The 14,467-nt window shown below is 35.0% G+C and overlaps 1 protein-coding gene across 17 annotated transcripts in view; it reads left to right on the forward strand.

The window, feature by feature from the left end:
* Positions 1–14,467, forward strand: part of Cask (calcium/calmodulin dependent serine protein kinase) — a 381,402-nt gene that overhangs the window by 261,206 nt on the left and 105,729 nt on the right. For 9 of the 17 annotated variants that reach the window (XM_004850000.4, XM_004849999.4, XM_004850005.4 and 6 more), the window contains exons 10-11: positions 7,797–7,896; positions 10,674–10,691. In XM_004850000.4, coding sequence (XP_004850057.1) covers positions 7,797–7,896; positions 10,674–10,691 — 118 coding nt within the window. The remainder of the gene's footprint in view (positions 1–7,796; positions 7,897–10,673; positions 10,692–14,467) is intronic. The other 8 variants (XM_087189842.1, XM_004850001.4, XM_087189840.1 and 5 more) reach the window with 1 other exon arrangement.

Consider the following 14,467-nt stretch of genomic DNA (forward strand, 5'->3'; position numbering starts at 1 on the left):
TCTCCTTAGTCATGTGACTCCTGCCTACAAAAGTTTTCTTAAGTATTTTTAAATATCATAAATTGTGATAATATTAATTTATTATTATCACTCAAAGTTTATGAGTCATTTTATACACTCTAGATTCATAAGAATGTTTACATGAATTTTGGGGAAACTATTAGTCTACAATATCCTGTAAAGCTGAAAGGCCCAACATGGTACACACTAGCCACATGCAGCTACTTAAATTTAAATTAAGGTTCAGTTCCTTAGTCACACTAGCACATTTCAGATGCTCTATATCCACATATGACTAATGGCTGCCATTATTAGGCAGCACCAATACAGAACATTCCCACCATTACTTCAGAAAGTCTCACTGGGTGAGTAGCACTGCTACAGAATGAGGAAAACTTCAACGTATCATTGTTAATTATGTGTATTCTCGTTTAAGCCTTTCTCCTAGTTGTTTTTATAGTCAGGGGTTCAAACTGGCTATTTTCCCTTTACTTTTTAAAAATATCTGTAGCACAAGTAACTATTAATGACATACTGTACCAGTATTGAGATGGTGCCCAAAACAGTTTTCCAAGACTTAATTCTTTGCCTTGATATCTAAACTGGTGTAGCCTTAAAAGGAAAAATATCTTATTCAAAGTACAATTTAATCAGCTGTTTATGAAGTTAGTCCCTCCCCTGTGAAACTACTAATTACACTTCTTTCTCAACTCTTGTCTAAGTGGTTTTAACTCGTCTTGTTTTGGCCTCATGTGACTATGTGACATTAAACTATACATGGTTCAACTTCCATTGCCCGAGAACAGATATTTCACCCTCAGAGGGCTCAGGCTTGCCCCTCATCACAAGAGACATGCTGTCCTTCTCCCAGTGCCATAAAATCAGACTTGGGACTAAAATAGTCAAACTGGTGACTAAGATTCATTTGATTAGGGCCAAGGTATCACAGCAAGAGAGGTCATGTGGATTTACCACATCCCTTTGCAAGGCTATTTATAGTTTTAAGACCCACCAACCAACCTAGAATCAGGAACGTCAGCAGGGTCATAATTGAATTTTTTTCAGCTTTTTCTAGTTGGAATGCATTCCTTTGGATAGTTCAGCCACCCTTTTATCATGTTACACCTGCCCTCCTCAGGGAACTAATTCTCATTCTGCCCATCCTGTGAGCTTCTAGAACACAGATTCCAACTTCCCTGGCTTTCAGGGCCCACCACATATCTTATTTTTATAAATGAACAGCTAGATACGTATCCTTCTACCCAGGTACTGTTTAGGCTTCTCAGTGGTGGGCAACAGCCTAAGTTTTAGTACTCCCTTAGAAGTGATTAAAAAGAGAAATTCACTGAATCCAGCAGAAAATTATTTTTGTGACTTAGTCAAAGGTGTAAAACCTTTATTGTTGACAGCAAGAAGAAAAAGAAGGAAAGATTGGTCTCTCACTACATTGCCTTGGATGATCCTGGCTCTGGCCCTTTCTAGCTTTTTAGCCTTCAACAAATTATCTAATCTCACTGTGCCTCGATTTCTTTATATAGACTGGAGATGATGATAAGTTAATTCAGGATTTACTGAATTAATGTATAATAGCAATTAGAACAATACCAGGCAATTTAAGTGCTCCATAGATACTATTTACTATTGACCTTGTGATTGCCATTAATATATTATAAGTATTGTAATGTTAATACCTTTGATGTGGTACTCCATATAAACAATTATAATTCCCACATGGGAATTCCATACTATTTTAGCTTTTTGGCAGTCATTGACTTTAACATATTTAAGGTTTTTAAGAGGATTTTAAACAGGCATAGGACATCAAAAGTTTTACTGAATAATCTCTATTCTTGTATTTCTTCCAAAGTAATTATGCTTAGACTTTTCTCACTATTTAGATCAGTTTTCTTCACAGTATCTAGAAAGACCAGTTCCCATGTTTGTAATATATCATAATATTCTCTTCTTCCCGTTACTTTCCTCTGATATCATATCCATTATATAATATATAGTAGTTCCTTTTATCCATAGGGGCTATTCCAAGACCTCTAGTGAATACTTGAAACCATAGATAGTACCGAATTCTATATATACTGTTTTTTCCTATACCTAAATATCTCTGATAAGGTGTAATTTATAAATTGGGCACAGTAAAAGATTAACAATAATAACTTATAATAAAGTAGAATAATTATAACAATATATTTAATAAATATTACTTGAAATACTAATTATTTATTGCTGGAATTACTCATATAATATTTTCACACCAAGATTGATCATAGCTAACTGAAACCATGGATAAGGGGAAACTACTGTATACACTTTATGTATATTCATTCAAGAAAAAAAAAGAAAAGACATCCATTTAGAAAGTAAAATTTTCTTTGTTTGTAGATGACATGATCCCATATGTAGAAAATCCTGAGGAATTCACCAAGAAAATCTATTAGAAATAACAAATTCAGCAAGGTCACAGGATACAAGATCAGTACACAAAGTTGAATTACAGTATATTTCTATATGTGAGCAATGAACAGTCTTGAAATTAAGAAACCATTCCCAAAAAACATCAAAAAGAATGAAATACTTAGGAATAAATGTAACAAAAGTATAAGACCGGTAAACTAACATTGCTGAGAAAAATTAATGATCTAAATAGAGAGATATGTAATATTTATGTATTGGAAGACTCAATATTATTAAGATGGCAATTCTTCCCAAATGATACATAGATTCAGCACAATCCCTATCAATGTTTCAGTAGAAATTTAAGCTGATCCTCAAATATATATAGAAATGCAAAGGTCCCAGAATATATAAAACAATATTTAACAATATATAAAACATCTTGAAACAAAAAGGAACAAAAATAGAACTCATACTCATACAAGTTTGGGCATTTGCAGTAATGCTACAGTTATCAAGACAAGGTGGGGCTAGTATTGTATAGGGATAGATGTGTAGATCAGTGAAACGGAACTAAGAGTTCAGAAATAAACCCTTATATTTATGATCAATTAATTTTTGACAAAAATGCCAAAGCAATTCAGTGGAATTCAATGGAGAAAGAGTGGTCTTTTCAACAGATTGTACTGGGACAATTGGATATCCACGTGCAAAAAGAGATGTAAAGCCGGGTACAATGACTCATGCCTTTATTCCTAACACTTGGGAGGCTGAGGCAGGAGGATAGTGAGCTTGGCCAGCCTGCCATACTGAGATCTTGTCTCAAAAAATGAGAGAGAGGGGCCTGGGATTTAGCTCAGTGGTTCCGGCACCTGCCTCATAAGCGCAAGGTCCTGAGTTCAATCCCTGGTACCAAAAACAAAAAAAATGAGAGAGGGAGGAAGAGAGAGAGACTACATATATATGAAATATCTAAAATAGACAGTTATGTCTCTAAATCCATAAAGACAGAAATCAAATTGGTGATTGTTATGTGCTGGAGAGTATCTGCTTAATGGGTGTCAGGGTTTTGGGAGGTGGTGAAAATGCTTTGGAACTAGACAGTTGTGAATGTACTAAATACCATACCACCAAATTATAAACTTCTAAATGATTAATTTTAAATCATAGGAATTTCACAGAATCTACTTTTTTTAATACTTTGTGACAAAGTGTTGGTTTGAGTACTGGTTTCCACTTCAGCATACTTGAGAAATGTTTGACACATTCCCATCAGTAGCAGTGGCTCAGTGCACCACTCAACCAAGGGACGACCCCTTCTCCCCTCAGCCCTCTGTGTGTATATAAGGTTGGGGAGACACGTAGAGTTTGAAAAGGCCACCTTATTGAGAGTCATTATTCTAAAGCATAAACTTTAATGGTTCTATACTATTCCATTGCATGTACAAGTCATAATTTAGTTAACCGGCTTTGGGACATGAAGACTGCTTCCAGTTTTCTGCTGCCAGAAATAATATTGCCTATACTGTTGGTAGTGAGTTTATTACTTGCACGGTTGGACCTTTTTCTCATTCTGAAAGTCTTGAGAGACTCTTAATGCCAGAACATAAAACATTATTCATTAGCTTTGTTGACATTTCAAGAACATTGTTTATTATGGATTATAATAGTGTCAGCTCATAACAATCTAGAAATTCTTCCTTTCCATATTCATACATTCGTTTTAGCACTTACTTCGTTCAGCAGGCTGCAGGAGACAGCAGATATCTAATGAGAAATTCTTTTGGATAATTAGAAAACATTAACATTATTTTAAGACTATCTTTGAAAGTGTAGATACACAAAGTTTATGGAACCCTGCATATGATTTGAATTATTGTCTTACTTCTTTTTATTCTTCTTTCTTTTATTATTTTACCATGTCTCTGTGAGTGGTGATGGCAATTTCTTTTTCCCATTTTGATTATAAGATACTTCATATGTTGGGGGTTTTCCTTCTGCAATCTCATATTAAGCCCTGGAGTTTTGTTTGTTATTTTATTTTTGGTCTTTGTGGTGCTGGGAATGGAACCCAGGGCCTTATGTATTGTAAGCAAGTGCCCTACCACTGAGGTACAGCCCCAGCCCACCAGCTCTAGAGTTTTAATACTTTATTTTTGTTTAAGAGGAGGAAAAATTTATTGGGAGAAAGAAAGCTTCTGCCTAAGAGAGACAGAAGGTGGACCAGAAGGTGGGTTGCCCCTTAATACTTTATTTTTTCCCCCTTCCGTACAGGGGATCAAACTCAGGACCTTGTGCTTACGAGGCAGGCGCAGCACCACTGAGCTACATCCCCAGCCCAGTTTTAATACTTTAGTTTTTAAAAATCTTCTAGAAACAATACTTCCTTTAATAAACCCCCTAGGCCTGAGCAAAGGGCTAGATACGAGGTTGGTATCTTCTCAAATTGAATATTAGGATGTAGGACTGACTGTGTGGTCTAGGCTATGAGGAATATCTGTGCCCTGGGCGTGCGGGTCTATTAACGGCATATATCTGCACTCTAACCTGGGTGTCAAGTATTAAAGGAGTTATTGAGCAGAGTTCTCTGGCTATCTAGAGAAGAGGTTCAGGAGAGAATCTGTTCTAGAAGGCACCCCTTTACTTCATGAATTTCTACCACTAGAAACCAAATTACCCTACAGTAAAGCTGTCAAAGAAATTCTATATAAATAGAAGCAATATTCTGTAGTTGAGTGAGTTTATTACAGTCAGTTTAGGAAATAGTTTTGAAATCATGTGATTTAATTAGGAGGATAAAACCACTTATTCCATGTATGTACAGAAAGCTAGGGAGATTTCTGATAACTTTCTATAATTTTCCTTTATTAATTTTGTACATTGCAAAAGTAGCTACATGCTTCTGTTACTTACCAATTGGTCTCTTACATTCCTGAATTGCACGCAGTAGGAAAAGTTGGCTTAGGAGTCTGTTTTCTAGTACTTTAAAAGTAGAAAATTATAACTTTAATATGATTTGTCTTAACAGATTGTGAATAGTCTTCTTAGCTCAAAATTATTATGTTTCATTGCTAAAACATACTAACTCATACCTACTAAATTAAGGCAAATAAAATATGTATTTGGCAAAGGTTTAATAAAGCAGAAAATTTGAAGAACTAGTCATATAAGATCAGATCTTGTATTGTTATTGTACCAGAAGGCTCCTCAATAGCAGTAGTATAGTACAGAGATTGGCAAACCATAACCAGGGAACCAAATCCAGCCTACTTCCTCTTTTTGTAAATAAAGTTTTATTGGAACACAGTACAGTACATTCATTTACATTTTGTCTATTGCTGCTTTCATGCTGTGGTGGTGGAGTTGAGTTGGTGCAAAAGAGACTACATGGCCCTCATAGCCTAAAATATCTAGTGTCTGGTCCTTTATGTAAAAGAAAATTGTTGACCTGGTATAGTAGATATCTTTGAACTGGGAAGAGTAGTCAGTGGACCTTAGTTCTGTCTACCCTTGGTTGGCAGTGATCTTAACATACTGCTAAGCCTCTCTGGACCAGAGTTTTCCCATCTACAAAATGAATCTCTTGGAATGAACCATCTCTATTAGTGACTCTCAAACCCTAATAAAATTCTATGAAAATATGAACTATTTTGGAACTATTTTGCTGTTTTACGTCATAGCTTTCCATTGAGTATTTGAACTATGTGTGGTCACCAAGTTTAGGGAACTAAATAAACAAAACTGCTAGCCATAAGACAGACAAATAAGGAATTTGCTACTATTGTTTCAAAAGAATTTACCTCTCCCGGCTCTTTTAAATAATGTTTCTCTAATGGTTCAAGTGTTTCACCATACTGATAGTAGTAGCTAGAATAAGCCTTAACATATAAAACTAGCATGTAAAGAAAGAAACTCAGTTGAACTTCACGTGTGGATAAAAATAAAGCATCTCTAAAATTCTAGTTTCAGTGCATGGGAAACATTTGATATACAAAAATTCTGTTCCCACCCAACTTTTAGGGAACATGTATAATATGTAAAGTGAAATAAGATTCTTCTAGAGAAAGAAGAACTCATTATTCACTACTGTTTTTTCAACACAGTTGCTATAATTCTACATCCAAATATTTCTGCATTAGCCTTGGGCTTTTGGAAATCTGAAAAGTTCCCTGCAATGGTAGCATCAAGATTGCTTCTATTTTTTGTTCTTCCCTTTCTCCAGTCTGCTTTTTACTTGCTATTTATAGAAAGAAACCCTAGGATGACCCCCCAAAAGTCAACTTTGTGGACATGTATTTCTATTAATGTTTTCATGTATTTATTAGCAAATGCCTACACACATAAGAGATTTAACTTTTTTTCAGAAAAAATCAAGAGTTCAGTATTTAAAATTCAGCCAGACTACTATAGACTTAGACAACTTAGGTGATTTGATACTTAAGCTGCCTAAATGAGCAATTCCATATAAACCAGCAAATGGCTATGCTGGAGTTCTGGCTTTAATACATTAGTAGGACTAGTGATGATTTACGAAATGCTTTACAGTTTGCAAGGTACTTTCCTACACATTATGGCTTTTGACAACCCTGTAAGGTAAGGTAAAGTATGTCAGATCTAATATTCTCAGTTTACAGATAAGAAAACTTAGAGAGGTTAAATGATATAGTCAAGCAGTACCAGGTAGCTGGATGGGGAGAGCCAGGGAACAAACCCAGAAGTTTTATCATTCTTCCCATTACTGAAACAGTAACTCCCATCCTTTTTCCACTTAACAGGTCTAAGGGAAATCAGGCACTCAATATCAAAGTGATTCTCAACTAGGACTCATAGGAGATTATGCGTACGGCTTAACAGTCACATGTAGCTAATTCTGACATGTGGCCTGATTGAGCATCCATGTAAAAGATAACACATAGTCATTGTTAAAAACAGAAAGGACAAAAGAGTAAAAAGAGAAAAGTGACTCATAATCCTACTACCCAGTGATAATTATTACTATTAGCATTCTCATGTGTGTTCACTCTTTTATGTTTTTTTTCTAAAAATGAAATTTTTATGTAATTTGTCATAAACATCTTTCCATTTCATTAAGCACCCTTCTGTAGCATCATTTTATAATAACTATAGAATATTTCATTATGTGATACATGTTTGACTTCACAGTGTAATTAGTTCATATCCTTTTGCTGTTCCCAGCAGTGTTATTCTGTTATATGCATATGTAATTTATTTAGAGGAATTCAAAATTATTTTAAAAGCTACTTCTAGCCAATATCTCTTATATATTTGACTTTCTGAATAATCATTAAGATAAATAACCATTTAAATTAACTTTTATATTTGTGTATTTGTTTTAATAATATGTGTTTTTCATCTCTTTACTTTAGGGTGCCGTACTAGCCGCTGTGTCAAGTCACAAATTCAACTCATTCTATGGGGATCCCCCTGAAGAGTTGCCAGATTTCTCCGAAGACCCTACCTCCTCAGGTAACTGGGTAATTCATTCATTCCCTGTGCAAATCCCTTGGTGTCTGCATCCATTCTCTTCCACTGTGAATAAACTTTTGTGAATTTAGTCACATCTTCTAAGGGATTCTAGAGAAGTTTGTCAGCAACCAAATCCTACCTACATGTATCTTGTTTCTTTTCATTTTAACACTAACAATGTTCTAAAACCATCTCACTTTTTTCTTTTTACCTCAATAATAGTTCTTCCCCTTTCTATACTCTAGACCCAACATTATGTTTCATCTAATGCAATGTCGTATTCAGTCTTTTTGGATATTTCTGATTACTTTTTCCCTCAATAAAACTTCTGATGTAAGATTTTTCCCCATCTCCACTGTATTAAATCAGATTCTGAGACAGCACTGCTTTGAATTAAATCTGTCAGTGTAAGGCTCTCTTGTGAATTTTGTCTTGAAACAATTACAAATTTCTCTATATATAAAGTCTATAAAACATGTATACAAGTATTCAAAAAGGAAGAAGTTACCTGTTTGAAGAACTATGTATAGGTACTTCTGAAAAAAATCTGCTAGTGTTCAAAAAATCATTTCATAAAATGCTTAGACTTCAAGTGAGGCATCCCCAAGAATCATTTACTAAAAATCCATAGGATCCATTTATGTGTATATATAATGTGTGTTGGAGTTTTTAAATTTTTTGTGTGGTTCTTTATTTATTTAACTCCTTAGTCGTATGTCCTCTGGCCCCACCTTTTCTTCTTTCTTTTGTTAGAAACTCTCACTATTTGTCATGTGGTTGACTTTGCACTGCCAGTTTGATTTTTGTACTCAGACTGGCTTCTTCAGTATTCATGTATTATCATCGGAAGTAAAGCCCAAGACCCTTCCTAAAGCATAAGTTGTTTGTCCTGCAGTCAGCAATATAAGAAGAATGAGTGTGCTAAAACATCTTCTCTGCTGGCACTGGGAGCGTCTGTCAGTATTTATGCTTCTCTCCTCTGTTTATTCCCATATGTGCACATCACACTGAGAATTTCTTTCCAGTTAGTACAGGCCTACCCCTTGTGCAAAATGACAGGATCAAGCTTCCCTTTCCAGCAGCTATGTAAAGTCAAAACAGTTCCTTGTTTTGACTTTTACTGATCAGGATATGAATCTTCCTCTTTTGAGAGAAGATGGTTTCTGAAACATTCAGAAATGGGCATTTTAAACAGAAATAACTGAGGAGAAAGCCTTACTGTCTTCCTCTCATGCTGCCCTGTAACTGTGCAGAGCCCTACTATATGAAAGGCAAGGACATAGCTGTGTATATAGATATGGTCCCCAATGTTCTATATCATTTCATCTCAGTCTTTTTTTTTCTTCCACCATATTTTGTTCCCTCTACTTGTAACTCTTTATTAGCTCTAGCTTTTCTCTTCTATCATCATACTCAGATTACAATTGACCCTATTTAGGGGGAGTGGATATAAAGTAATAGCTTTCATGCTATCCTGCCATTTTACTATTATAATCAGCATTAATTATCAAATAGTTATCTGCCAGCAAATATTCTTTTCTCCAACCAACAGTAGTGGTTATATGGTTGGTTGCAGAAAACCAATTATATATTTTATCTGGACTCAAAGCCTTTCATTTTCATAAATTAAAATATCTATATTTTCATTTATCATTATTTTTCATTTAATTTTTTAAATATCTTCATTATTTTCAAACCTGAATTCTTCTCTATTCATACCAGTATCTAAATTCTGCATCATTTAATTTAAGTTCCCAAAGTTATCCTTTCAAATATTTTTCTGTTTAAATTTCTATAGCTTTGTTTTACAGTACAAAACAAAGCATTTTTCATCATTATCTAAAGTTCAAGCTCATGGCAAAAAGAGAAAAATGACCACAGAACGTGGGCTTATAGAGTAGGATTGTAGGGAAACAGAGAGGAAGGGTTAGAAAGAGAGAGAACAAAGTAAGATCAGCAGCTGGCCTTTTTTTTTTTTGCAGTACTGGGAACCTTGCACTTGCGAGGCAGGTACAGCACCACTGAGCTAAATCCCCGGCCCAACTGCCCTTTCTTGAGATGAACTATCTTTGTATTTCATCTTTAGATTATGCCCTTTTTATTCTTTTTATGAAATGAGAGTGATAGGTAGGCTAATGTTTTAAATGACCTTGCTTGACAAAATTAATAACTTATGATCCTAATTTGGTCCCACAAAATTTCTTTAAATTCTACTGCTCTATAAAATTTCAATTAGAGAAGCATGGTAGAGCTGCCTGCTCAAAAAATACAGCATATTGTTTCTGAATTAAATCTCATTATGATAATGAGCAATAAACACTATGCATTTAAGAAAAAAAGAATATTTAAAATCACAATTTAACAGCTAATCAGCATCCCAATTTGTCATCTAACGAAAAGTCAAACACATTTAAGTATGGCATTTACAATGTAAAATATTTTTAATAAAAGATATTTTTCTATTTTTAACATTGAAATCCATCCATTATGCATTTACTAGAATGCATTTTCTTGCTTTGTTACTTAATAATTCAAAGTGGAAATAATTCTGTTCTCATATTTCAAATCAAAGAAGTCAAAATTAGAACCCAGTGTTTGATGTGTGGTATCCTACATAGTCCTAGAGATTGTGCTTATGGAACATGAGGACTTCCTTGGGGTCAGCTGGGGAACCATACTTCTTGTGGCTCATCTAGTGGGCCCAACTGTGGCTTGATAACCTGCTTGCTCTAAAATCACACTGTTTGTTGTTTGTCCATATGCTGCCTTCCTCCTAGGACTTCTAGCAGCAGAAAGTAGGTATCCCTTTGTTTTCCTCTAAGGTTTATCTTTTATGCAAAAGTGTTTGGCTTTGCATGGTTCATACTCAGCTTGACTTTTTTCTTTGGCTATTTGTGTTTAGATGTTTCAATATGAATTTTAACACTGTCTAACCATAACATAAAAACTTGGATATGTCAATTTCCTGAGGTATTGTTACAAAAGTAATAGATTAACTTTCCCTTGTTTCATAAAAAGAAAAAGAGGCAGTGTTAAAATTTCAGCCATATTTAATAGTATTATTTCACATCCGAATTTCAAACACAAAGACATTAATTCTGGGGAAAGGATAACATTTCATTTTATAGTTTGTTTTCAAGAAAACTTTCAGGGTAAGTGAATTTTCCTTTGACAATTATATAACATAGAAGTGGATATTTACTACTTTCTGTTACTGAATCCATTTTCAGTTTATTAATATAGAGCTGTGAAATACACTCTGAAGTCATGTTTAACTTTTACTATCATACAGACATTTATAAGGCAGAATATGATAGTTAGATTTTAATTATAAAGGGATATAATTTGAGTATGTGAGAAAATTTAAATGTAAGAATGGTACACACATATAAGTAAAAGTAAGGCAATATGGGTAAAATGAGTAGATTGTATCAATGTTAGTGTTCTGATTATAATATTCTATAGTTGTGAAATGTTCCCAATGGAGAAACTAAGCAAAGTATACAAGAAATCACTCTGTGTTCTTACAAATGCATGTGAATCTACAATTATCTCAGTAAAAAATTCAATTAAAAATGAAACAGATCTTTACCTCAAAATTGTGTTTGATAAGATAAAAGTAGATAAGAGATAAAGATAAAGTAGAAAATCTGGGTGCTAATGATTGAATTTATTGTCACATTTTCTTGTATTAGTTATTTGTACCTTAAATTGTAGTTGATTTAATACAAAACTCCCAGTATATTGGTTCTCTATTGCTGCATCGTGAATTACCTCCAAGAGTGTTTATCATCTCACAATTTCTGTGGGTCAGGAATGGGGTGTGGCTTAGCTGAGTGCCTCTGGTTCAAGACCTCTCTCGAGCCTGGTCCAGAGCTACCATCTCCCTTCAAGGCACTACTGCAGGGAGGTCCTTTTCCAAACTCACTCACATGGTTATTGACAGGTTTCAGTTCCTCCCCAGCTGTGGGCCTCTCAGAAGGACTGTTCACAACATGGGAGCTTGCTTCCCCCAGCAGAGATGATCAAAGAGAGGGCAAGAATGAGAGAGTGCCCAAGACTGAAGACATAATCTTTATATCAAAGTGATGTCCTATCACCTCTGCCCCATTCTGTTCATTAGAAGTGAATCAGAAAACTTAATCTTCACTCCAGGGGAAGGAATTGACCACACAAGGGCAAGAATACCAAGAGTGCGGATTCTTGGAGGAAGGGAGATCTTAGAAACTGCCCACCACATACGTATAAAGCTAAAATCAATCTCTCTCTCTCTCTCTCTCTCTCTCTCTCTCTCTCTCTCTCCCCTCTCTCTCTCCTCTCCCTCCCTCTCTCCTCCCCCCCGTCCCTCCCTCTCTCTCTTCTCTCTCCCTCCCTCTCTCCCCTCTCTTTTTCGTTCTCTCTTCCTCTCATCAGCCAGACTTGTCATGTCATTTGGAAATGAGCATCTTGGAGTCATCAGTAGTGCTTTTACTTAGTTGTAAAGCTTTATACAAATAAGCACTGTATTGGTCAGCTTTCCTGTTGCTGGGACATAATATCTGACACCCACAACTTAAAGGAGGAGAGGTTTAATTTGGCTTATGATTTCAGGGGATTCAGTTCATGGTTCCGTTCAGCAGACACCAAGGCTGAAACATCATGGCAGGAGAGTATGACTGAGCAAAGCTGCTTAGTTCTTGGTGGCCAGGAAGCAGAGCAAAAGAACAAGGCCAGAGAAGAGGGGGCCAGGTATTACATATAGTACCCAAGGTTACACTTTCATGACCCTCCCAGACACCCCCAGAAGTATACTCCACCAATCCCCTGGGTGGTTCTCAAGCCAATCAAGTTGACATAATCAAGCTTAACCATCACAGGCACTTAATAGCCAGCAGAATATTATTAAAGTACTCTGAAAAAATTATATTCAAAGATGTTGCTATTTGAAACAGACTATTTTAATAAGCAAAATGGCATTAGAATTCTAGCATCTACATTCTGACAGAATACATATGTAGAGTTTATTTCATTAAACTAATAAACTTTGAGGTGTCTGTACCATAATCTATATATGAAGAAGCTAAAACATTTATCAGCATGTGTTAAATCTTCCTAATTTGAATAGGATATAGTGCGGATTCTTAAGTCCATAATATAGTTTCCATTGTAAGGTTCACCATTGCTTATAACTTGATTGAAAATCAGAATTTGCTTAGTGAGTAGGAATAAAAGCTGTTGACTAGGGGTGGAGTTGGGGAAAGAGATTGACTACAAAGAGGGAACTTTTTGGAGTGATGACAGCATGTACTTAAATTGATAATTTTAATTCAATAAAATACACCTTTGTAAGCAAAATTTTTAAAATGTTATTGTGCTTGCATAGGAGAGGCTTTGGGTCTCAGCCTTTTGGCTAAGATCAAGTGTAGGAGAGGCTTTGGGTGATAAGAGTGCGTATGTAGTGATACAGTGTTAGGTTAATGGGTCAGTAATATCAAAGGAAACAGAGGTTATTGATTACTATTAAGGAGAAGCTAGACTATCTAGATTCAGATGCTAGATTTGCTAGTGACACTAAGTTTCATAACTGTAAATATAATTTAAGAAATGAACACAAATATTTATTGAATTAACTTCCAGGAAAACATAGATGCATCAAAACTCATTGCATTTTACACTTGAGATTTGTGTCTTTCTCTCCATGTACATTTTACCTGAGTGAGAGGAAAAAGGATTGAAATCTTTGCTGAAGTGCTTGAGGGTGAAGTGGCTGATGTTACCCACTGTCATTTCCTGTGAAATGAATGAAACATGGGGTGAAGTGATCATGGATAGCTGGATGGGCATGTGAGAAAGCAAACCAGCAAACTGTTAGCAACTGGAGGATCTAGATATAGTTAGTTACTGTTCTTCCTATCCTTCTACATGTTTGGAATTTTTCATAGTAAAATATAGGGGAAAGTTGTAAGAGACTCAACCTACTTTGAAACTAAGAACTTTTCAATTTAAACATTCTATTGTTTATTTTTCTGTCCTCCTTTCAGGTTATTTTTACTCAGTCAACTTTTTCATGAGACTTTTCCACTCTTCTAATGAAACTGTCCTAGACTCGAAGCTTTTATTGACCTTAGAAGTATGTTCCTCTTTTTTAAAAAGCTTAGAAAATATTTTTAAATAATTGACATATTTATGCTTTTAAAAGTATTATTTTATAATACTGACAGAAAAGTTTTTGAAAAACTTGTTTATATCAGTGAGATTCTTTGAAAAAGCAGGAGTGTTCAAAGTTAAAATATACAATTTTAACCCGATGTACAAATTTAACCTTATTGTTAGATACAACCTTGATTACCAAATGGACTATGCAAGAAATATAAGTAAAATACTATTCTGAAGGCAGGACATACTTTATAGAAGTAATACAGAAGTCATTTGAAAATAAGATGACCATTATAAAAGTTTGGGCCAAAAGATAGAAAAACAAATTTTTATGCAGTAAGATTAAAGAGAGATCAGACAGTGGACAGCATTACCAAGCGCAGATTACTGCAGTGCCCTGCTGAGTGTAAAAGATGGCTTCAGGGAGGCCAGCCTG

Source organism: Heterocephalus glaber, unplaced genomic scaffold, assembly GCF_053883595.1.
Source record: "Heterocephalus glaber isolate CG9 unplaced genomic scaffold, H.glaber_assembly_v1.0 deba00001547, whole genome shotgun sequence".
In the NCBI taxonomy this organism is placed as follows: Eukaryota; Metazoa; Chordata; class Mammalia; order Rodentia; family Bathyergidae; genus Heterocephalus; species Heterocephalus glaber.